The sequence below is a fragment of the Pelobates fuscus genome, chromosome 3 (assembly GCF_036172605.1).
Source record: "Pelobates fuscus isolate aPelFus1 chromosome 3, aPelFus1.pri, whole genome shotgun sequence".
Taxonomy (NCBI): Eukaryota; Metazoa; Chordata; class Amphibia; order Anura; family Pelobatidae; genus Pelobates; species Pelobates fuscus.
The window spans coordinates 418527639-418551235 of NC_086319.1; the positions used below are offsets into that span (position 1 = coordinate 418527639).

Genomic DNA, 23597 nt, shown 5'->3' on the forward strand with positions numbered 1-23597 from the left:
TGTGGAGCTCTGTTATACACTCAGACACATTACTGGGAGTATTATTGCTGTGGAGCTCTGTTATACACTCAGTCACATTTCTGGGAGTATTATTGCCGTGGGGCTCTGTTATACACTCAGACACATTACTGGGTGTATTATTGCTGTGGAGCTCTGTTATACACTCAGACACATTACTGGGAGTATTATTGCTGTGGAGCTCTGTTATACACTCACACATTACTGGGAGTATTATTGCTGTGAAGCTCCGTTATACACTCAGACACATTACTGGGAGTATTATTGCTGTGGGGCTCTGTTATACACTCAGACACATTACTGGGAGTATTATTGCTGTGGGGCTCTGTTATACACTCAGACACATTACTGGGAGTATTATTACTGTGGGGCTCTGTTATACACTCAGTCACATTACTGGGAGTATTATTGCTGTGGGGCTCTGTTATACACTCAGACACATTACTGGGAGTATTATTGCTGTGGGGCTCGGTTATACACTCAGACACATTCCTGGGAGTATTATAGCTGTGGAGCTCTGTTATACACTGACACATTACTGGGAGTATTATTGCTGTGGAGCTCTGTTATACACTCAGACACATTACTGGGAGTATTATTGCTGTGGAGCTCTGTTATACACTCAGACACATTACTGGGAGTATTATTGCTGGGGAGCTCTGTTATACACTCAGACACATTCCTGGGAGTATTATTGCTGTGGAGCTCTGTTATACACTCAGACACATTACTGGGAGTATTATTGCTGGGGAGCTCTGTTATACACTCAGACACATTACTGGGAGTATTATTGCTTTGGAGCTCTGTTATACACTCAGACACATTACTGGGAGTATTATTGCTGTGGAGCTCTGTTATACACTCAGACACATTACTGGGAGTATTATTGCTGGGGAGCTCTGTTATACACTCAGACACATTACTGGGAGTATTATTGCTTTGGAGCTCTGTTATACACTCAGACACATTACTGGGAGTATTATTGCTGGGGAGCTCTGTTATACACTCAGTCACATTTCTGGGAGTATTTTGCCGTGGGGCTCTGTTATACACTCAGACACATTACTGGGTGTATTATTGCTGTGGAGCTCTGTTATACACTCAGACACATTACTGGGAGTATTATTGCTGTGGAGCTCTGTTATACACTCACACATTACTGGGAGTATTATTGCTGTGAAGCTCCGTTATACACTCAGACACATTACTGGGAGTATTATTGCTGTTCGGCTCTGTTATACACTCAGACACATTACTGGGAGTATTATTGCTGTGGGGCTCTGTTATACACTCAGACACATTACTGGGAGTATTATTACTGTGGGGCTCTGTTATACACTCAGTCACATTACTGGGAGTATTATTGCTGTGGGGCTCTGTTATACACTCAGACACATTACTGGGAGTATTATTGCTGTGGGGCTCTGTTATACACTCAGACACATTACTGGGAGTATTATTGCTGTGGGGCTCTGTTATACACTCAGACACATTACTGGGAGTATTATTGCCGTGGGGCTCTGTTATACACTCAGACACATTACTGGGAGTATTATAGCTGTGGGGTTCTGTTATACACTCAGACACATTACTGGGAGTATTATTGCTGTGGAGCTCTGTTATACACTCAGACACATTACTGGGAGTATTATTACTGTGGAGCTCTGTTATACACTCAGACACATTACTGGGAGTATTATTGCTGTGGAGCTCTGTTATACACTCAGACACATTACTGGGAGAGTTATTGCTGTGGAGCTCTGTTATACACTCAGACACATTACTGGAAGTATTATTACTGTGGAGCTCTGTTATACACTCAGACACATTACTGGGAGAGTTATTGCTGTGGAGCTCTGTTATACATTCAGACACATTACTGGGAGTATTATTGCTGTGGGGCTCTGTTATACACTCATACACATTACTGAGAGTATTATTATTGCTGGGGAGCTCTGTTATACAGCTATACACATTACTGGGTGTATTATTATTGCTGGAGAGCTCTGTTATACACTCAGACACATTACTGGGATTATTATTGCTGTGGAGCTCTGTTATACACTCAGACACATGACTGGGAGTATTATTGCTGTGGAGCTCTGTTATACACTCAGACACATTACTGGGAGTATTATTGCTGTGGAGCTCTGTTATACACTCAGACACATTACTGGGAGAGTTATTGCTGTGGAGCTCTGTTATACACTCAGACACATTACTGGAAGTATTATTACTGTGGAGCTCTGTTATACACTCAGACACATTACTGGGAGAGTTATTGCTGTGGAGCTCTGTTATACATTCAGACACATTACTGGGAGTATTATTGCTGTGGGGCTCTGTTATACACTCATACACATTACTGAGAGTATTATTATTGCTGGGGAGCTCTGTTATACAGCTATACACATTACTGGGTGTATTATTATTGCTGGAGAGCTCTGTTATACACTCAGACACATTACTGGGATTATTATTGCTGTGGAGCTCTGTTATACACTCAGACACATGACTGGGAGTACTATGATTGCTGTGGAGCTCTGTTATACACTCAGACACATTACTGGGAGTATTATTGCTGTGGAGCTCTGTTATACACTCAGACACATTACTGGGAGTATTATTGCTGTGGAGCTCTGTTATACACTCAGACACATGACTGGGAGTACTATGATTGCTGTGGAGCTCTGTTATACACTCAGACACATTACTGGGAGTATTATTGCTGTGGAGCTCTGTTATACACTCAGACACATTACTGGGAGTAGTATTGCTGTGGGGCTCTGTTATGCACTCAGACACATTACTTGGAGTATTATTGTTGTGGGGCTCTGTTATACACTCAGACACATTACTGGGAGTATTATTGCTGTTCGGCTCTGTTATACACTCAGACACATTACTGGGAGTATTATTGCTGTGGGGCTCTGTTATACACTCAGACACATTACTGGGAGTATTATTACTGTGGGGCTCTGTTATACACTCAGTCACATTACTGGGAGTATTATTGCTGTGGGGCTCTGTTATACACTCAGACACATTACTGGGAGTATTATTGCTGTGGGGCTCTGTTATACACTCAGACACATTACTGGGAGTATTATTGCTGTGGGGCTCTGTTATACACTCAGACACATTACTGGGAGTATTATTGCCGTGGGGCTCTGTTATACACTCAGACACATTACTGGGAGAGTTATTGCTGTGGAGCTCTGTTATACACTCAGACACATTACTGGAAGTATTATTACTGTGGAGCTCTGTTATACACTCAGACACATTACTGGGAGAGTTATTGCTGTGGAGCTCTGTTATACATTCAGACACATTACTGGGAGTATTATTGCTGTGGGGCTCTGTTATACACTCATACACATTACTGAGAGTATTATTATTGCTGGGGAGCTCTGTTATACAGCTATACACATTACTGGGTGTATTATTATTGCTGGAGAGCTCTGTTATACACTCAGACACATTACTGGGATTATTATTGCTGTGGAGCTCTGTTATACACTCAGACACATGACTGGGAGTACTATGATTGCTGTGGAGCTCTGTTATACACTCAGACACATTACTGGGAGTATTATTGCTGTGGAGCTCTGTTATACACTCAGACACATTACTGGGAGTATTATTGCTGTGGAGCTCTGTTATACACTCAGACACATGACTGGGAGTACTATGATTGCTGTGGAGCTCTGTTATACACTCAGACACATTACTGGGAGTATTATTGCTGTGGAGCTCTGTTATACACTCAGACACATTACTGGGAGTAGTATTGCTGTGGGGCTCTGTTATGCACTCAGACACATTACTTGGAGTATTATTGTTGTGGGGCTCTGTTATACACTCAGACACATTACTGGGAGTATTATTGCTGTTCGGCTCTGTTATACACTCAGACACATTACTGGGAGTATTATTGCTGTGGGGCTCTGTTATACACTCAGACACATTACTGGGAGTATTATTGCTGTGGGGCTCTGTTATACACTCAGACACATTACTGGGAGTATTATTACTGTGGGGCTCTGTTATACACTCAGTCACATTACTGGGAGTATTATTGCTGTGGGGCTCTGTTATACACTCAGACACATTACTGGGAGTATTATTGCTGTGGGGCTCTGTTATACACTCAGACACATTACTGGGAGTATTATTGCTGTGGGGCTCTGTTATACACTCAGACACATTACTGGGAGTATTATTGCCGTGGGGCTCTGTTATACACTCAGACACATTACTGGGAGTATTATAGCTGTGGGGTTCTGTTATACACTCAGACACATTACTGGGAGTATTATTGCTGTGGAGCTCTGTTATACACTCAGACACATTACTGGGAGTATTATTACTGTGGAGCTCTGTTATACACTCAGACACATTACTGGGAGTATTATTGCTGTGGAGCTCTGTTATACACTCAGACACATTACTGGGAGAGTTATTGCTGTGGAGCTCTGTTATACACTCAGACACATTACTGGAAGTATTATTACTGTGGAGCTCTGTTATACACTCAGACACATTACTGGGAGAGTTATTGCTGTGGAGCTCTGTTATACATTCAGACACATTACTGGGAGTATTATTGCTGTGGGGCTCTGTTATACACTCATACACATTACTGAGAGTATTATTATTGCTGGGGAGCTCTGTTATACAGCTATACACATTACTGGGTGTATTATTATTGCTGGAGAGCTCTGTTATACACTCAGACACATTACTGGGATTATTATTGCTGTGGAGCTCTGTTATACACTCAGACACATGACTGGGAGTATTATTGCTGTGGAGCTCTGTTATACACTCAGACACATTACTGGGAGTATTATTGCTGTGGAGCTCTGTTATACACTCAGACACATTACTGGGAGAGTTATTGCTGTGGAGCTCTGTTATACACTCAGACACATTACTGGAAGTATTATTACTGTGGAGCTCTGTTATACACTCAGACACATTACTGGGAGAGTTATTGCTGTGGAGCTCTGTTATACATTCAGACACATTACTGGGAGTATTATTGCTGTGGGGCTCTGTTATACACTCATACACATTACTGAGAGTATTATTATTGCTGGGGAGCTCTGTTATACAGCTATACACATTACTGGGTGTATTATTATTGCTGGAGAGCTCTGTTATACACTCAGACACATTACTGGGATTATTATTGCTGTGGAGCTCTGTTATACACTCAGACACATGACTGGGAGTACTATGATTGCTGTGGAGCTCTGTTATACACTCAGACACATTACTGGGAGTATTATTGCTGTGGAGCTCTGTTATACACTCAGACACATTACTGGGAGTATTATTGCTGTGGAGCTCTGTTATACACTCAGACACATGACTGGGAGTACTATGATTGCTGTGGAGCTCTGTTATACACTCAGACACATTACTGGGAGTATTATTGCTGTGGAGCTCTGTTATACACTCAGACACATTACTGGGAGTAGTATTGCTGTGGGGCTCTGTTATGCACTCAGACACATTACTTGGAGTATTATTGTTGTGGGGCTCTGTTATACACTCAGACACATTACTGGGAGTATTATTGCTGTGGGGCTCTGTTACACACTCAGACACATTACTGGGAGTATTATTACTGTGGAGCTCTGTTATACACTCAGACACATTACTGGGAGAATTATTGCTGTGGAGCTCTGTTATACACTCAGACACATTACTGGGAGTATTATTGTTGTGGAGCTCTGTTATACACTCAGACACATTACTGGGAGTATTATTATTGCTGGGGAGCTCTGTTATACAGCTATACACATTACTGGGAGAATTATTGCTGTGGAGCTCTGTTATACACTCAGACACATTACTGGGTGTATTATTATTGTGGAGCTCTGTTATACACTCAGACACATTACTGGGAGTATTATTGCTGTGGAGCTCTGTTATACACTCAGACACATGACTGGGAGTACTATGATTGCTGTGGAGCTCTGTTATACACTCAGACACATTACTGGGAGTATTATTGCTGTGGAGCTCTGTTATACACTCAGACACATTACTGGGAGTATTATAGCTGTGGGGCTCTGTTATAAACTCAGACACATTACTTGGAGTATTATTGCTATGGGGCTCTGTTATACACTCAGACACATTACTGGGAGTATTATTACTGTGGAGCTCTGTTATACACTCAGACACATTACTGGGCGTATTATTATTGGGGAGCTCTGTTATACACTCAGACAAATTACTGGGAGTATTATTGCTGTGGAGCTCTGTTATACACTCAGACACATTACTGGGAGTATTATAGCTGTGGGGCTCTGTTATAAACTCAGACACATTACTTGGAGTATTATTGCTATGGGGCTCTGTTATACACTCAGACACATTACTGGGCGTATTATTACTGGGGAGCTCTGTTATACACTCAGACACATTACTGGGAGTATTATTACTGTGGAGCTCTGTTATACACTCAGACACATTACTGGGCGTATTATTACTGGGGAGCTCTGTTATACACTCAGACAAATTACTGGGAGTATTATTGCTGTGGAGCTCTGTTACACACCCAGACACATAACTGGGATGATTATTACTGTGGAGCTCTGTTATACACTCAGACACGTTACTGGGAGAATTATTGCTGTGGAGCTCTGTTATACACTCAGACAATTATTACTGGGAGTATTATTATTGCTGGGGAGCTCTGTTATACAGCTATACACATTACTGGGTGTATTATCCTGCTGCTCTATGACATTGTCTTCCTACCTTTAAGTCATCAGAAATAATCACCCCTAAATCCCTTTCCTCAGATGTTGAGGTTAGGACTCTATCAAATATTCTGTACTCTGCCCTTGGGTTTTTACATCCAAGGTGCATTATCTTGCACTTATCCACATTAAATGTCAGTTGCCACAACTCTGACCATTTTTCTAGTTTACCTAAATCATTTTCCATTTGGCTTATCCCTCCTGGAACATCAACCCTGTTACATATCTTAGTATCATCCGCAAAAAGACATAACTTACCATCAAGACCTTCTGCAATATCACTAATAAAAATATTAAAGAGAATGGGTCCAAGTACAGATCCCTGAGGTACCCCACTGGTGACAAGCCCAAGCTTCGAATATACTCCATTGACTACAACCCTTTGTTGCCTGTCACTCAGCCACTGCCTTACCCATTCAACAATATTGGAATCCAAACATAAAGATTGCAGCTTATTGATAAGCCTTCTATGTGCAACAGTGTCAAAAGCCTTACTGAAATCTAGGTAAGCAATGTCTACTGCACCACCCTGATCTATAATTTTAGTTACCCAATCAAAAAAATCAATAAGATTAGTTTGGCATGATCTCCCTGAAGTAAACCCATGTTGTCTCTGATCTTGAAATCCGTGTGTTTTTAGATGTTCAACAATCCTATCCTTTAACATGGTTTCCATCACTTTCCCCACTACTGAAGTAAGGCTTACTGGCCTATAGTTGCCCGACTCCTCCCTATTACCTTTCTTGTGAATGGGCACAACATTCGCTAACTTCCAATCTTCTGGGACTACTCCTGTTATCAATGATTGGTTAAATAAATCTGTTAATGGTTTTGCTAGTACACCACTAAGCTCTTTTAATAACTTTGGGTGTATTCCATCCGGTCCCATTTACTTATTTGTCTTTACTTTTGACAGTTGAAATAGAACCTCTTCCTCTGTAAACTCACATGTAACAAATTACTCATTTTCCTAACTGAGGTCCCTCTTCTTCATTTTCATCTTTAAATGCTGAACAAAAATCTTAATTGAGGCAGTCAGCTATCCTCTTTATCCTCTTCTACATACCTTCCTAATTTTGTTTTTAATATAACTAATCCTTGTTTTACTTTCCTTTTCTCATTTATGTATCTAAAACAAGTTTTGTCCCCCTTTTTTTACTGACTGTGCTATTTTCTCTTATGTGTTCCCCAGTAATGGGTCTCCTTTATATTTCCATCTGACTCTGTATAACACACTGGGGGAGGGGCTCTCTCTGTATAACACACTGGGGGGGGGGGGGGGGCTGTCTCTGTGTAACACACTGGGGGGAAGGACTGTCTCTGTGTAATACTCTGGGGGAGGGGCCCTCTCTGTATAACACACTGAGGGGAGGGGCTGACTCTGTATAACACACTGGGGGTGGGGCTGTCTCTGTATAACACACTGGGGTGGGGCTGACTCTGTATAACACACTGGGGGGCTGACTGTATAACACACTGGGGGAGGGGCTGACTGTATAACACACTGGGGGAGGGGCTGACTCTGTATAACACACTGGGGGATGGGCTGTCTTTGTATAACACACTGGGGGTGGGGCTGTCTGTATAACACACTGAGGGGGCTGTCTCTGTATAACACACTGGGGGGGCTGTCTCTGTATAACAAACTGGGGGGAGGGGCTGTCTCTGTGTAATACACTGGGGGGAGGGGCTGTCTCTGTATAACACACTGGGGGAGGGGCTGACTCTGTATAATACACTGGGGGAGGGGCTGACTCTGTATAACACACTGGGGGAGGAGCTCTCTGTATAACACACTGGGTGAGGGGCTCTCTGTATAACACACTGGGGGAGGGGCTGACTCTGTATAACACACTGGGGGGAGGGGCTGACTCTGTATATTACACTGGGGGAGGGGCTGACTGTATAACACACTGGGGTGGGGCTAACTCTGTATAACACACTGGGGAGAGGCTCTCTGTATAACACACTGGGGGAGGGGCTGACTCTGTATAACACACTGGGGGAGGGGCTGACTCTGTATATTACACTGGGGGAGGGGCTGACTGTATAACACACTGGGGTGGGGCTAACTCTGTATAACACACTGGGGTGGGGCTAACTCTGTATAACACACTAGGGGAGGGGCTGACTCTGTATAACACACTGGGGGAGGGGCTGACTCTGTATAACACACTGGGGTGGGGCTAACTCTGTATAACACACTGGGGTGGGGCTAACTCTGTATAACACACTAGGGGAGGGGCTGACTCTGTATAACACACTGGGGGAGGGGCTGACTCTGTATAACACACTGGGGTGGGGCTAACTCTGTATAACACACTGGGGGAGGGGCTGACTCTGTATAACACACTGGGGGAGGGGCTGTCTCTGTATAACACACTAGGGGAGGGGCTGACTCTGTATAACACACTGGGGGAGGGGCTGTCTCTGTATAACACACTGGGGGAGGGGCTGTCTCTGTATAACACACTGGGGTGGGGCTAACTCTGTATAACACACTAGGGGAGGGGCTGACTCTGTATAACACACTGGGGGAGGGGCTGACTCTGTATAACACACTGGGGTGGGGCTAACTCTGTATAACACACTGGGGGAGGGGCTGACTCTGTATAACACACTGGGGGAGGGGCTGTCTCTGTATAACACACTGGGGGAGGGGCTGACTCTGTATAACACACTGGGGGAGGGGCTGACTCTGTATAACACACTGGGGGAGGGGCTGACTCTGTATAACACACTGGGGTGGGGCTAACTCTGTATAACACACTGGGGAGGGGCTGACTCTGTATAACACACTGGGGGAGGGGCTGTCTCTGTATAACACACTAGGGGAGGGGCTGACTCTGTATAACACACTGGGGGAGGGGCTGTCTCTGTATAACACACTGGGGAAGGGGCTGTCTCTGTATAACACACTGGGGTGGGGCTAACTCTGTATAACACACTAGGGGAGGGGCTGACTCTGTATAACACACTGGGGGAGGGGCTGACTCTGTATAACACACTGGGGTGGGGCTAACTCTGTATAACACACTGGGGGAGGGCCTGACTCTGTATAACACACTGGGGGAGGGGCTGTCTCTGTATAACACACTGGGGGAGGGGCTGACTCTGTATAACACACTGGGGTGGGGCTAACTCTGTATAACACACTGGGGGAGGGGCTGACTCTGTATAACACACTGGGGGAGGGGCTGTCTCTGGGGGAGCAGCTGGCCGGGGGCGTGGCTATGTGTGCAGGAGGCTGGTGACGTCAGTGCGCACGCGTGCCTTTCGCGCTCCTCTCCCTCCTTTCTGCGCTCGAGCCACCTCACCGCTTCCTCGCACGTGCCCATGACGTCCTCAGTGACGCAGCCTCTGCGCATGCGCCTCCTCTAATGGGCGCTCCGTTTCCTCATTCCCGCGCAGGCGCATTGAGCCTCCGAGCCGCGCCCTGTCTTCAATCCGCGCACGCGCATTCCAAGCCCCAGACTCCGCCCTTGCGCACGCGCAGCGCTGTCTTATCCCCGCCCCTAGGCCAGACCCTCGACGGCGCGAGGTATATAAAGGGCGGGGCCGGATAGACGGGATCCTGCGCGCGCACCCCGAGCACGAGGCACCCAGAGCGGAGACCGCGCGGCCACCCCGAGCCACCGACAGCCCTTACCCAGCCTGCACCGCGCCCGATCCCGCCATCCAACACCATGTCATGGCAAGCCTACGTCGACAGCCTCATGAGCGACAAGAACTGCCAGGACGCCGCCATCGTGGGCTACCAGGGGACTCCCGGGGTGTGGGCGGCTCACCCGGGCGGCAGCCTCGGCAAGATCACGGTGAGAACTATAATATAATATATAATGTATAATAATATCATATAATAACCAAGATCACGGTGAGAACCCCAATATAATATAATATATAATGTATAATAATCATATAATATAATGTATAATATAATAACCCGGGGGGCAGCCTCGGCAAGATCACGGTGAGAACCCCAATATAATATAATAATCATATAATATAATAACCCGGGGGGCAGCCTCGGCAAGATCACGGTGAGAACCCCAATATAATATAATAATCATATAATATAATAACCCGGGGGGCAGCCTCGGCAAGATCACGGTGAGAACCCCAATATAATATAATATATAATGTATAATAATCATATAATATAATAACCCGGGGGGCAGCCTCGGCAAGATCACGGTGAGAACCCCAATATAATATATAATGTATAATAATCATATAATATAATGTATAATATAATAACCCGGGGGGCAGCCTCGGCAAGATCACGGTGAGACCTTATAATAACGTAATAATATAATAATTATCATATAATGTAATAAACCGGGGGGCAGCCTCGGCAAGATCACGGTGAGAACCCCATAATAATAATATATAATGTATAATAACCAAGATCATGGTGAGACCTTATAATAACGTAATATAATATAACGTATAATAACCAAGATCACGGTGAGAACCCCATAATATAATCATATCATATAATGTATAATAAACATATAATGTAATAACCCGGGGCAGCCTCGGCAAGATCACGGTGAGAACCCCATTATAATAATATAATATATAATGTATAATAACCAAGATCACGGTGAGACCTTATAATCATATAATATAATAATGCCTACTATATCATAACCTGGGACAGCCTGGCCAACATCACGGTGAGACCTACATTATAATAATGCCTACTATGTAATAACCTGGGGCAGCCTGGCCAAGATCATGGTGAGACCTATATTATAATAATGCCTACTATATAATAACGCAGGGCAGCCTGGCCAACATCACGGTGAGACCTACATTATAATAATGCCTACTATATAATAACGCGGGGCAGCCTGGCCAAGATCATGGTGAGACCTACATTATAATAATATAATAATGCCTACTATATAATAACCCGGGGCAGCCTGGCCAAGATGACGATAATAACCCCAATATAATAATGTATAATAACCAAGATCACGGTGAGACCTACATTATAATATAATAATGCCTACTATATAATAACCGGGGCAGCCTGGCCAAGATCATGGTGAGACCTACATTATAATAATATAATAATGCCTACTATATAATAACCCGGGGCAGCCTGGCCAAGATCATGGTGAGACCTACATTATAATAATATAATAATGCCTACTATATAATAACCCGGGGCAGCCTGGCCAAGATCATGGTGAGACCTACATTATAATAATATAATAATGCCTACTATATAATAACCCGGGGCAGCCTCGCCAAGATCATGGTGAGACCTACATTATAATAATGCCTACTATGTAATAACCTGGGGCAGCCTGGCCAAGATCCTGGTGAGACCTACATTATAATAATGCCTACTATATAATAATGCGTTAACGACCTACATTATAATATGGAGACCTACCTCCTACAGCAATAACCATGTAATAACCGGGGGTTGCTCGGCTGGATCACATTAAAGCACACCTACCTCATACTGAGTATATACTATATCCTCTCACTGCTACCTACCGAGCCAGGGTGACATACAGCCAGCATATAGTCTAAATTATATTATTTATGTAGCGCTATCAGATTCCATGTATCCAGCCATTACTGTGTACTCAATGGATAATGTGTATCTATATATCTTCATACTGAGTCCTGTGATATATGGAATAATTGCCTATCATTACTAAATACACGCTATATCCTATATCAACCCATCCATTACTAAATACACGCTATATCAACCCCATCCATTACTAAATACACGCTATATCCTATATCAACCCCATCCATTACTAAATACACGCTATATCCTATATCAACCCCATCCATTACTAAATACTCAATATATCCTATAGCATAATAAAATAGCAACCTAATATATACTATATAAACCCTTTCTATTAAATACCAATATATCAATCTCTCCCCTTATGACTACATGCCCACTATATCCCCTCTTATCGAATCCTATCTAGCATTATGTATATGCAGGGACTTTCCTTATCGAATCCTATCTAGCATTATGTATATGCGGGGACTTTCTGTAATGATCTATTCTATATTGATCTCTAGCTCTGAAATATACCTTCCTCCATATCTTGTATGTATAATTTCTCTTAATAAATCATGTCTACCAATAAATAGCCATATAACATGTGCCATTCCTGTGCATGGTCTCTGCATGTAGAAGTTGGGTTGAGACTTGTCTATAGATATGTGAATTCCTCATTTACTGAGCCTGGGGGCAGCTTCTGTTATCACTGCACCTCTATACTGTTATCTGCTGCCCTGTTGGTCACTTATTCCTGATTACTGTAAGGCCTTCTGTCTATGTAGTCTCTGACCTATACCCACTATGGGGCCAGTTGGAGGAGCTATAACTAGTAAGATTGTTGTACCCCGCAATGTGACTCGTTTTTATTTATTCTTCACGGTCTCCTACCACTTCCTATTAAGTAAGATTATTTATACCCTTCTGCCCAATCTACAACAGTAATCCCCTGGGGTGCATGGTACCACACATGCCCTTGTCACATTACACTGCCTCCAACTCCCATGATATAAACTCACTGGCAGCATAGTACTGTTAGTGTGTAACCCACATGGTGTGCAGCCTTGTACAGACCATCACAACTGTGTAACCTGCCTGTGTTCCAGTATGCCATAAACTCCATGATTTCAGGGAATATACTGTAATGAGTGGTTAGAATATGAAACATCTTTCCTGGACAGATGATGAGGCAGAGTGTAGCTATATTTTCTTTATTGCTTTTAAGACTAACAGAATCTGCATAGAACTAGCATAAATCGCCAACTTCAATTAACATCTGTGTTCACTCTGATACATGCAGCATTCCTTCTATACCCCTATTGTTCCATCTTGGATGTATGTTTGCCATTTCCTGCCCTCCGCTGTATGGTGCAATACCTGGCACATTATACTCATTGTATAGAATTTCCAGTTATATCTGCAGGAATCGGTAGCTTCTCCTATAGAGGCCTCTTAAAGTCCTAGATCAGTGGACCTCTGTAATCCCTACATTCACTGTTTTCCCATGTACCCACTGAAAAGAACTGGGGTGTTGGGTCTGTGCCCACAGGTAGCTGGGCGGATGTAACTTCCTCCTTAGACATTGTGCGATCCCGCAATGTGCATAGATTGGCTACTCAAGGCCAGGCTTGCCCAAACTCTGGCCCTCCAGATGTTGCTGATCTACAACTCCCATGATTCTATGAGCCATATATTGGTAGACATGATTCATTAAGAGAAAGTATAGATACAAGTTCAGCAACATCTGGAGGGCTAGATTTTGGGGAAGCTTACCGCATGGCTTCAGAAATAGTGTATCAAAGCATGTAAGCTAGAATAAATCATGGCCTGAATATGGCTTAAAGTGAGTGTCCAATACACAGGAAATAATTAAAATACATTTCCCAGATAAGGAAAGAAGCACTAGATGGGCTGGTGCTCTTGTCTGCAGTAATACACTTTTTTGTCTGTATAATTACATGCAGGTTTGTGAGTCTCCAGGAGAATGTGACTAGTGTTCTGGGTGGTGGGCATGGCACAAGTTGGGTCCTGTTACTACCAAATCCATTTAGTCTGCATTGTAAACCATGCCCTGTTGGCTGATGGGACCATCCCAATCGGTACCACATGTATTTCAGGGGGTGCATCACTTTGTTGGGAGCACAGTGCTTCCATGCTACAGAATGAGTTTTAGTATGTTTTTTTTTGTTTGTTTCCATTTTTGCCGAATGAATTCTCTATAATACAGCACATGTGATACTGTATAGCCATGCCCATTTGTTGATTCTTGCCATGCAGCAGGCATCTCAAACTTTGCTGATCTTGAACTCCCATGATCCTCTGGCCATATGCATTCAAAGTTGTGGACATTAGCAGGGGTGGAGCTCAAGTGCTGTGGACATTACTTCTTGGAGGCTCTGTAGAAACTCCTAGGCCCAAGATGGTGGATGTCTTCTAGGGTGTGCCCCTGACAGGACCTGATATCTTTAATCCTGTGGGGTCAGAACTAAAACAGCCTCTGTAGTAATGCTCTGGTACCAGTTAATCATTAACAGGGAAAGCGCACCTTGTGGTCCAGATTTAACAGGCACCCAGCAGTTCTCTGCTCCCCATTAAGTTGAGGTATGCCCTTCCTGTCAGTGCTGCTGCTGCATGTCTTTATGCACATAGCTGGAGGTAAGACAGGAAGTCCCCAGACACGAAAACCATAAGAGGAACAAGCCACACTAAATGAAACCAACACTGAACTAGCTCGAGGCAGTGTTTAACTTCTCAGATAACCGCATGCTTTGCCTACTGCTATGCTAGCTAAGCTTGATGGCCACCTCTGGGGTGCAGTGGCTTGCTACCAATATAGCATCCTGCAGCTGAGCTGGCCCCGTTTATAGCACTAAATCTCTTCCAAGGGTGATATTTGTGGTCTCAGAGTAAGCTACCCCTTGGAAACATCTCCTGACTGTGGGCTAACCCAGTCAGACATTAAATGGCATGCACCCTGTGGCAGGGGCTCTGAATTTCTTGCACACGGTACAGAGCTGTTCAGCCCAGGGAATGTGTTACTTGTTATCTTCCAATAACTAAAGGTTTCTGGCCACATCTTCAAGAACTGGCCCTCAGACACAGTAGGTGCTAATGTTCAGTAATCTTTATACATTAAAGGAACGCTAGCATTTGGAATACAAAAATAATGCCAAACACTTGCAGCTCAACCTTTGCTACAATGTTCTCCATAAGGCCTTCATGGCTGAGAATCTTGAGCTCACATATCCGTCACTCTATACCATCTCCATCTCTTAAAAGATGCATTTAGTCACTGAGATACTGAGTCTGTCCTGCAATCTTTGCAGGTTTGAACCAAGGAAGTCCCTCTAGTGGCTGTAGTGACAGATCTTTTAGATGGTTATAGGGAACTGTGTGCACTGCCTTTTCTCAGATATGGCAAAACTTACAGGGACTGGATATATGACCCAGTAAAACTACATTATGATCCTGTGATTGGTGTCCCTTTTAATGACTGCATTTGGCCTTGAATAGGACATGTCTCTGTGGCATGTGCTGCAGGCAACATGTCTTGGACTATAACTCCCATCATTCTTTAACCTGTGATGCCAGGCTACACACCCAGCAAATTCCAGTTAAGATGTCATACTGTTGGATATAGTGTGACTGGTGCTTGCAGTGCTCCTTTATATTGAGGTAGTCTGAGGCTGGCTGAATTTCCTGAGGATTGGAACTAGGATTGGAGTGGGTGGCCAGGTAGTATGTGTATTTTAAGCCTTTGAGTGGCTCTAGGATTGGAAACCCCCTGTGGCTGACTGCTCCTAAATGTGTTCTTTATTGACTCTTAAATCAATTTTTTTTTTTTTTTTTGCTGTCTGCCACAAGACTCCTACTTCTTAATCTTGGCTACTTTCAAGCCTCAGTGACTGTACTGCATGTGGATCATACCTGCAGTATCTTGGCAGTCGGTTTCTGGTGTAAAACACTCTGCTCAGACCTACTTAATGCTTCCTCCTCTGACAATACCTCGCTTCCTGTTTCTGATAAAATGGAGGGAGCTCAGGGCACTCCCAGAGGAGGTGGGGAGATGGCAAAGCAAAAAAATCTGACTTCAGGCCTAAAAAGGAAACCTCTGAAAGGTCTTTTATATATTTGGTTGTCAGCTCAGTCTGATTAATGGAGCACAGATGTGCTGGATTTCTCATCAGCCCAGTAAGGGAGATGTGGTGTAACTCTGCATGTTAAAGCTCTCCCTCCAGGCTAGATCTGTGATTCTTATCAAGGGCAGGACTCCACACTGTAAGACATAGAAAGCGAACTGGCTCATCCACCGAAGGTGGGGAGCTGCAGGTTAGTCTTAGCCTCCAGCTACAGATAGACTGCCCCAGGAGTGGCTACTTACACCCAATGTGAGAACCTCAGTGCTACACTAGCCTTAAACTTGTGTTTTGCGTTGGATTCCTGACTGCGCTCTCTTTGGGCAATATCCCCGCTTTTATTCATACATTTTCTAGTAAACACTTGCCCTTTGGGTGTCAGGAAGTTCTGCTTGCTCCTCTATAAACATTCCTGCTTTGTGAAATGTCTTTCATACACAGAACTATACTGTGCAATGCTGAGATCCTGGGAATTGTCCTATCAGTAGGATTCCCAATAAAGCAAACCACTATGATCCGGACTGCTGTAAATATAGCCTCAACTTGTTTTCTGACTGTCTTGCCTGTGCATTTGAGTTGGGTCCCATCTAACTGCAGACCAGTTGGTTGTACTGAAGGTAATGCAGCATTGGCAATTGGTGATTTACTGTACACTGCGTGGTGTCACAAGTCAAGGCATGCTCTATGTTCAGGGGCAGTGTACAGGAACTTGATTCTACCACCCCTCACTGACTGCTTTGCCCCAGAACGGTTCTTGCAGCTTGGCTAATATTTGGATGGCACTCTGAGCCACCTTAAAGGCTACAAAGATCTGCATGGATAAGTGATGCTCTTTAGAGCACAACTTTAAAGAAACACTCTAGTGAATACATCTATTGTATTCCAAACACTAAAGTGGCCCTGTGGCCTCCCATCAGTGAAAGGGTTAAACTCTGAATTTGGAACTGTCACTTTTCTGAAACCAGCACTTCCTTAAAGGACCTCTATAGGCACCAGACCACTTCAGCTCAATTAAGTGTTCTGGGTTCCAGGCCCCCCTAGTTTTAACCCTGCAGCTGAAAACCTAGCAGTTTAAGAGAAGTCTCCCTGACAGCCGCTAGAGGCCGCTTCTGCTATTTACGGAGTAAATGGCACTTATCTGATTCTGGATGTCCTGAGTCCAGCGTCAAAGGATTCCCATAGGGAAGCATTGTGTAATGTTTGAATTACTCTGGCTGTGCATTTGGCTCCACTGGGAAGCTGACATCAATGGAGGTCACTGGTGCAGAGGGAGCCTGGTGCTGGATTAAGGTATGCAAATAAATGGCTGGTTAACCATTTATTTGATGCGGAACAGGGCCCTAGTCACCTAAATGGTGGTTACAGCTCTATTGCATTAGGAATGCATATTTATAATCCTTTAATGCTCTCCCAGCAATGCATAAAACACATGCTGCAGCCCCTCAGGATGCATCCCTATACCCACCCATGATATTGATTGGGAACCAACACCTAAACCTAACACCTAAACTAACCTGCATTGTGTACTCTGGATGTGGCAGCACAAGTTTATAAATAAAATAAACTAGCTAATGTTGCCTAAATGGGTTGTGACTTGTCTGTTCCCACACATGATAAAACAAACCATTCACCGGTGTAATTCTGCTGCTCCAGCCCTCCCCAATGCCTAGAATTTAGAGAACCTAGTGACTTAATGGGTTACTAAATACTACTACAGCTGGGGGTCTGTCTAGGCAATTCTAGCACAAATGGCTGGAGTTTTTCTAACCGTCTTTGAAGGCACAACCTGGCATACATTGTACATGGTGTATACATACCCTGCATTATAGGCTGGGATTCTCCGTAAATAGCCATTCTAAAGTGGCCATCTAAAGGTTTCGTTTTTGGAGATTTATAAAATGTGGGTGCCTTGCACTGGTATCCATGGTAATTGTGCTGTTTTCTGCACACTGCTATAAAGACTAGTACAACAATACAGGCAATGTTCAACCTGAATAGTCTCCATACTTGGACTCTGGCAGAGCTGGTAATGGCCCATGCTGTCAACATGAATGTGACGGCAGATAAGAATTATTCGGCCCAATTGTCTAAACTCTCACTAGTCCCTAGCCTTAGGCCTATCCCACATGCTTTGGGTTGCTTGCCTATATAATCAATGCATGTAGTTCCAATTGTATTTAGTGCAAGGCAGTTTACCCCATGTACCCTATTGCCACCAGGCTTGCATGCACTGCTCCTCTCAGTGGCTGCTAAAAGCTATAATTATCCCCACTGTCTCTCAACTTAAAGCTCTGGTATTTCAGGAGAAACGCAGAAGTATTGTGTAAATGACAAAATTACTGCATGGTGACACTTCATTACATGAAGGAGGAAGTATCACTTGGGTAGAGGAACACAAACCCTGTGAAACATGGCCTTGGTGCCCCTGTTGTGGTTACCTCTGGGCAACTGTAAGGCTGTTCAATTTGCCAAACCATGCCTTACAAACACTTTGGCTGTCAGGATTTCTATAGAGCACCAATCCTGGGCAGTTAGACTGCCCATTACATTATTCAAAGTGCTGCTTGATAGTAGTTTTACCAATTTCAGTCCACTAGAGCAGTAAACCACATGTTGCTCTTTTCCGATGCTCCTGGAAGGCTGCCTCTTGGCTTGTGATTGGAGTCCACCAGGACAGACTAATTACAATGTTTCAGTGTAACTCATGGCCTGCCATAATGGCTGTACTGAGGGAGCTTGCCTCCACTCCCTCTGACTGTATGTTAGTCACGTAACACCCAGCTATAAAACATGTTAACTCACTGGGTTACTATTGTTATATAGGACAGAATTTAGCAATGGAGTAAGCTTTCCCTTAAAGGAACAATTCAAGCACATAACACTACATAGTGCATTGCAAGGGTTCTGGGGAACCCTGGCGTCTTCACTGTAGTTACTTCTGCATTGTGTCAGCTAGCGGTCTCCACCGACTGCCGAGCCAAGCACTGCAGGGCCAGATATAAATGGCTAAGCTTCAGTTTGGCTCTCTGGCCGACCTCAGGTCAGTTCAACAAACTCATTGGCCAAGTCAAACTGAAAATGCTTTGACCAATACAAATCGGGAAGGGTGGTTACACCATAACCACATCAGTTTGTAGTTTTTTTTTTATGGTGCTTGGCATGTTTAGTTGGTCTAATGACTTACTGCATTCAATACTCTTGTAACTGTCAAGGCTTGGCCAGAAATAGAAGGGTACTCTGCATGGCATGGACCAGCTGGACTCTCCGCTAGTGTAGGCTAGTCTTCCATCACCCATGTGGTGTCTAGGCTTGATCTATCAGAGCAGTCATTTCCAATCGAACATTATGCAGGTGCTTGTGGCTTCATCTGTAATCACAAAGTAGAGCTGTCCATAGCCTGGCACACAGTGTCCCAGGCAGTCTTGTTTTAGACTAAATAATTTATTGTGTTGTGGTAGGTCTATTAGTTGGTAGCACTGTATGTCTGGTTCGGCAGTACAGTGCTGCTAGCCGTGCTTGGGAGGAGCGTTTGGCAGTACAGTGCTGCTAGCCGTGCTTGGGAGGAGCGTTTGGCAGTACAGTGCTGCTAGCCGTGCTTGGGAGGAGCGTTTGGCAGTACAGGGCTGCTAGCCGTGCTTGGGAGGAGCGTTTGGCAGTACAGTGCTGCCAGCCGTGCTTGGGAGGAGCGTTTGGCAGTACAGTGCTGCCAGCCGTGCTTGGGAGGAGCGTTTGGCAGTACAGTGCTGCCAGCCGTGCTTGGGAGGAGCGTTTGGCAGTACAGTGCTGCCAGCCGTGCTTGGGAGGAGCGTTTGGCAGTACAGTGCTGCCAGCCGTGCTTGGGAGGAGCGTTTGGCAGTACAGTGCTGCCAGCCGTGCTTGGGAGGAGCGTTTGGCAGTACAGTGCTGCCAGCCGTGCTTGGGAGGAGCGTTTGGCAGTACAGTGCTGCCAGCCGTGCTTGGGAGGAGCGTTTGGCAGTACAGTGCTGCTAGCCGTGCTTGGGAGGAGCGTTTGGCAGTACAGTGCTGCTAGCCGTGCTTGGGAGGAGCGTTTGGCAGTACAGTGCTGCCAGCCGTGCTTGGCAGGAGCGTTTGGCAGTACAGTGCTGAACCAGGGAGAGCATGCAACATGCCATGAACTTCATATTCACATGCTGCTTCTTATGGCCACCCTGACTAAAGAGATCTGGCTTTCTTAATTCTTTAATCAGGACAGTTCTGTATCATGGATACAGACTTCCACAATCTAAAAATCTTGTACCTTCCTATTTGTTTTAATTCCTAGTGTTGGGATGTGCCCATAGATTGTATGCCTTCCCCTCCCTATCTCAGCCAGTGATGGGCAGTGCCCTGCCAGTCTGCAGCAGATATCCTGGGTTGATCTTGTGTTGTGGTTACAGATATGCCAGCTGCAGGCTGTAACCAAGCTGTGTGCTGATTCATGGTTTGTCCTGCATGACTTGGAGCTCTGTACTCTCTCTGAGGTCATACAGTGAGTCACAGCCACACCTGTCCAGGAGTTAAAACATGGCATGGAACAGGGTCTCTAGAAAAAATCCTTGGTAAAGGATCATGGGAGATATAGGTAGAAATTGTCAAGGAGCTTATAAAATTTGGCAATATTAATGTGCATTGTAGGCTCATTGCTCTGTGATCCATAAGATTTAAAATGGGTGCTATTTGGGGGGGAAGGGGCCTGCCTGCCCATTGAATGCTTTCAGAACCTGGTTAGAAAGCACTTTAACCCATAGATGTGTGGGGCCTGCTCCTGCATGATCCATACAGGATGGCTGAACTTGCTCACAGCTGGGCCCTGCCATGACTTGTCAGGAGCAATGGAAGGGAAAGCCCTGAGGGAGCCATGTACATACTCATCATTCCTGACATGATGGGGCAGGATCCTTGCTTCTGCTGTGCTATGGCCTTCAGAGCATCACACATATCCACCTCTGATAAAAATGCAAGCTATGACAGCAGGCCTGTTGGCAGCACATGCTAAAGTTTCACCATTTACCATCCAAGGCCCCAGTCTTCAGTTACTTCATACACCTTTTAAATCATCCCTGTGGCTGTCCTGTCACGGCAAGCCTTGTGTGCATAGCTGCATTATCATGAGATCATGGCTAGAATCAGTACATACTGAGGCCTCTTCGGAATTGACATATTGCTTTCATTTATTGAAGGTAAGGCAGTCTCTGATCCAGTCTGGTATTTTAATATGGTGGCTGTATTGGGAAAATCTAGTATAAGGTGCTGCTGCCATCTATGTGTAAGATGGCTGCCTATTGCAGCATGTCTTATACAGGCAGTCTGGCTTCCTGATCTGCCTGGCTTCCTGATCTGCCCTTACATGGTTAAGACTTGCAGGTTTAGCTTCCTGTGCTGGGAACCATGCAATGTGTTCTGGGTAACCAGTGACTCAGGCAATCCAGTTATTACAGAATCCTCTCCAGGTCCACAGCATGTCAGTCTGATCAGTAACTTTCTCGATCTATGGCACCCAGAGAGTTAAACAGTCTAGCCTAGTCATGTTTGTATGTTAAGCTTTCTGGGCAAACTGTAATTTTCCTATAGATTTAATGACACTATTTGATTCCTTACCAGAAATTATATATTTTTGCATGTAAACAGCCTCCTTAATTATTTGTAAATGGCCAGCCAGCAGCATTCTGCAGTCTTCACATGAGATGCAGAGCTTGCATTCTATATACGAGCTGGCTGTTAAGCAGTTTAATGGCAAGGGTTAGTACCTGTATAACCCTCTATGCTAACTGGGGAGATGGCAAATGGGATATGCTGTGGCTGCTCTAATTCTGTTTAGTGTGTGCGTTTCACACCTTCCTAGATATAGGAAATGCCAGATCTTGGTCTCTTCACATGTAAAGGCACTACTAGCAGTCTGACCCCATGGGGGTGCCAGCTTGGAAGCTCTGCCTAAAGATGGACTGGTGTTAACCCAAACTACCTGCTGGGTGGTAGAAGTGGTGAGGCAATCTCTCAAATCCTTCATCATGCAAGTGCACAACACACCTAGTCAGGGCCTTGTAACAGGCTGTCATTACTATCTTTTAGCTGTATGAAGGCTTGCTGCAGTGATGTGTAGATAACTGAACTAATGTAATAAATGCTGATTCCTCTTCTCTCCCACAGCCAGCAGAGATCAAGAGCATAACATCAGATGACCGATCTGGTCTGTTTGTTAACGGTGTGACGCTTGGTGGGATGAAGTGTTCTGTCATCCGGGACCAGTTTGGCGACCCAGACGTTCGTGTCATGGATTTAAAAACAAAGAACCCAGATGGACCATCATATGCTGTAGTTATTGCCAAAGCCATACAAGGTACAGACATGTGTATTATTTTTTTCTCTCCATGTAAATGTGGGCTCTGGCCTGACTGCCCTGGCACAAGTTAACACTATTTTCTCTTCTCTGCAGTTGTCGTCATATTAGTCGGGATTGAAGGTGTCCACTGTGGGGCCCTGTATCCTACAGCACATGAGATGGCCAAGTACCTAGCATCATTACATTTCTGACTCCCCTCCTCCCCCTCCATTACTACTGATTCAGTCTCCTGTTCCAGCTGCCAACATTGGACCAATCCACTGATTTCCCTCCCATCTTTATTTCCTTTTTTTATCACCTGTTATGTTTTTGCTGCCCTGGTCATCGAAATGAACAGAATTTTTCAGGGAAAAACAAATTTATATCTGATTTAAGAATAAAAAAGTATGCTGTATTAAGGTCTCTAATGTATGTGTGCCTGAAATTCAAATGGTTTTCCCTCCTGTCTCTTTACTGGGAACTCTGCCCCACCCTAGGCGGCAGTGTAACCTCTGCCCCATTGTAACGTCTTATCAGCTCACAACACATATTTAGTTTGTGGGTTAGTCTGCAGCAGGATATTCCAAACATCTCAGTCTTACACGTGGGCATCAACAGTCCTGAAGGGAAAGTGTTTAGAGTTGAAATTGCAGTGTCTTGCATTGTAACATGCGTGCTCAAGGCTGGGCTCCCACAGATCATTAAAGCTTTTATTTTCAGGGTTATAGTAGACTGCTAATGGAGTCAGACTGATGGAAACTCTTGCCTCTACTAAACATCCTGATCTTGAATTGCTG

At 44.5% G+C, this 23597-nt stretch overlaps 2 protein-coding genes across 2 annotated transcripts in view; one reads left to right on the forward strand and one right to left on the reverse strand.

The window, feature by feature from the left end:
- RNF167 (ring finger protein 167) overlaps positions 1–23597 on the reverse strand; it is a 145222-nt gene that overhangs the window by 26073 nt on the left and 95552 nt on the right. The window lies entirely within an intron of this gene.
- LOC134603623 (profilin-1-like) lies at positions 10364–23215 on the forward strand. Its single transcript, XM_063449771.1, has 3 exons — positions 10364–10615; positions 22629–22818; positions 22915–23215. The coding sequence occupies exons 1-3, from the start codon at positions 10487–10489 to the stop codon at positions 23010–23012; spliced, it is 417 nt and encodes a 138-aa protein (XP_063305841.1). The 5' UTR covers positions 10364–10486; the 3' UTR covers positions 23013–23215.

Excerpts from the sequence above, each read along its gene's own strand:
- LOC134603623 (XM_063449771.1), top strand. The coding sequence starts at position 10,487 with ATGTCATGGCAAGCCTACGTCGACAGCCTCATGAGCGACAAGAACTGC. Across the intron at positions 10,616-22,628 it reads GCAGCCTCGGCAAGATCACG|CCAGCAGAGATCAAGAGCAT; the intron begins GTGAGAACTATA and ends TCTCTCCCACAG. Across the intron at positions 22,819-22,914 it reads TATTGCCAAAGCCATACAAG|TTGTCGTCATATTAGTCGGG; the intron begins GTACAGACATGT and ends TCTTCTCTGCAG.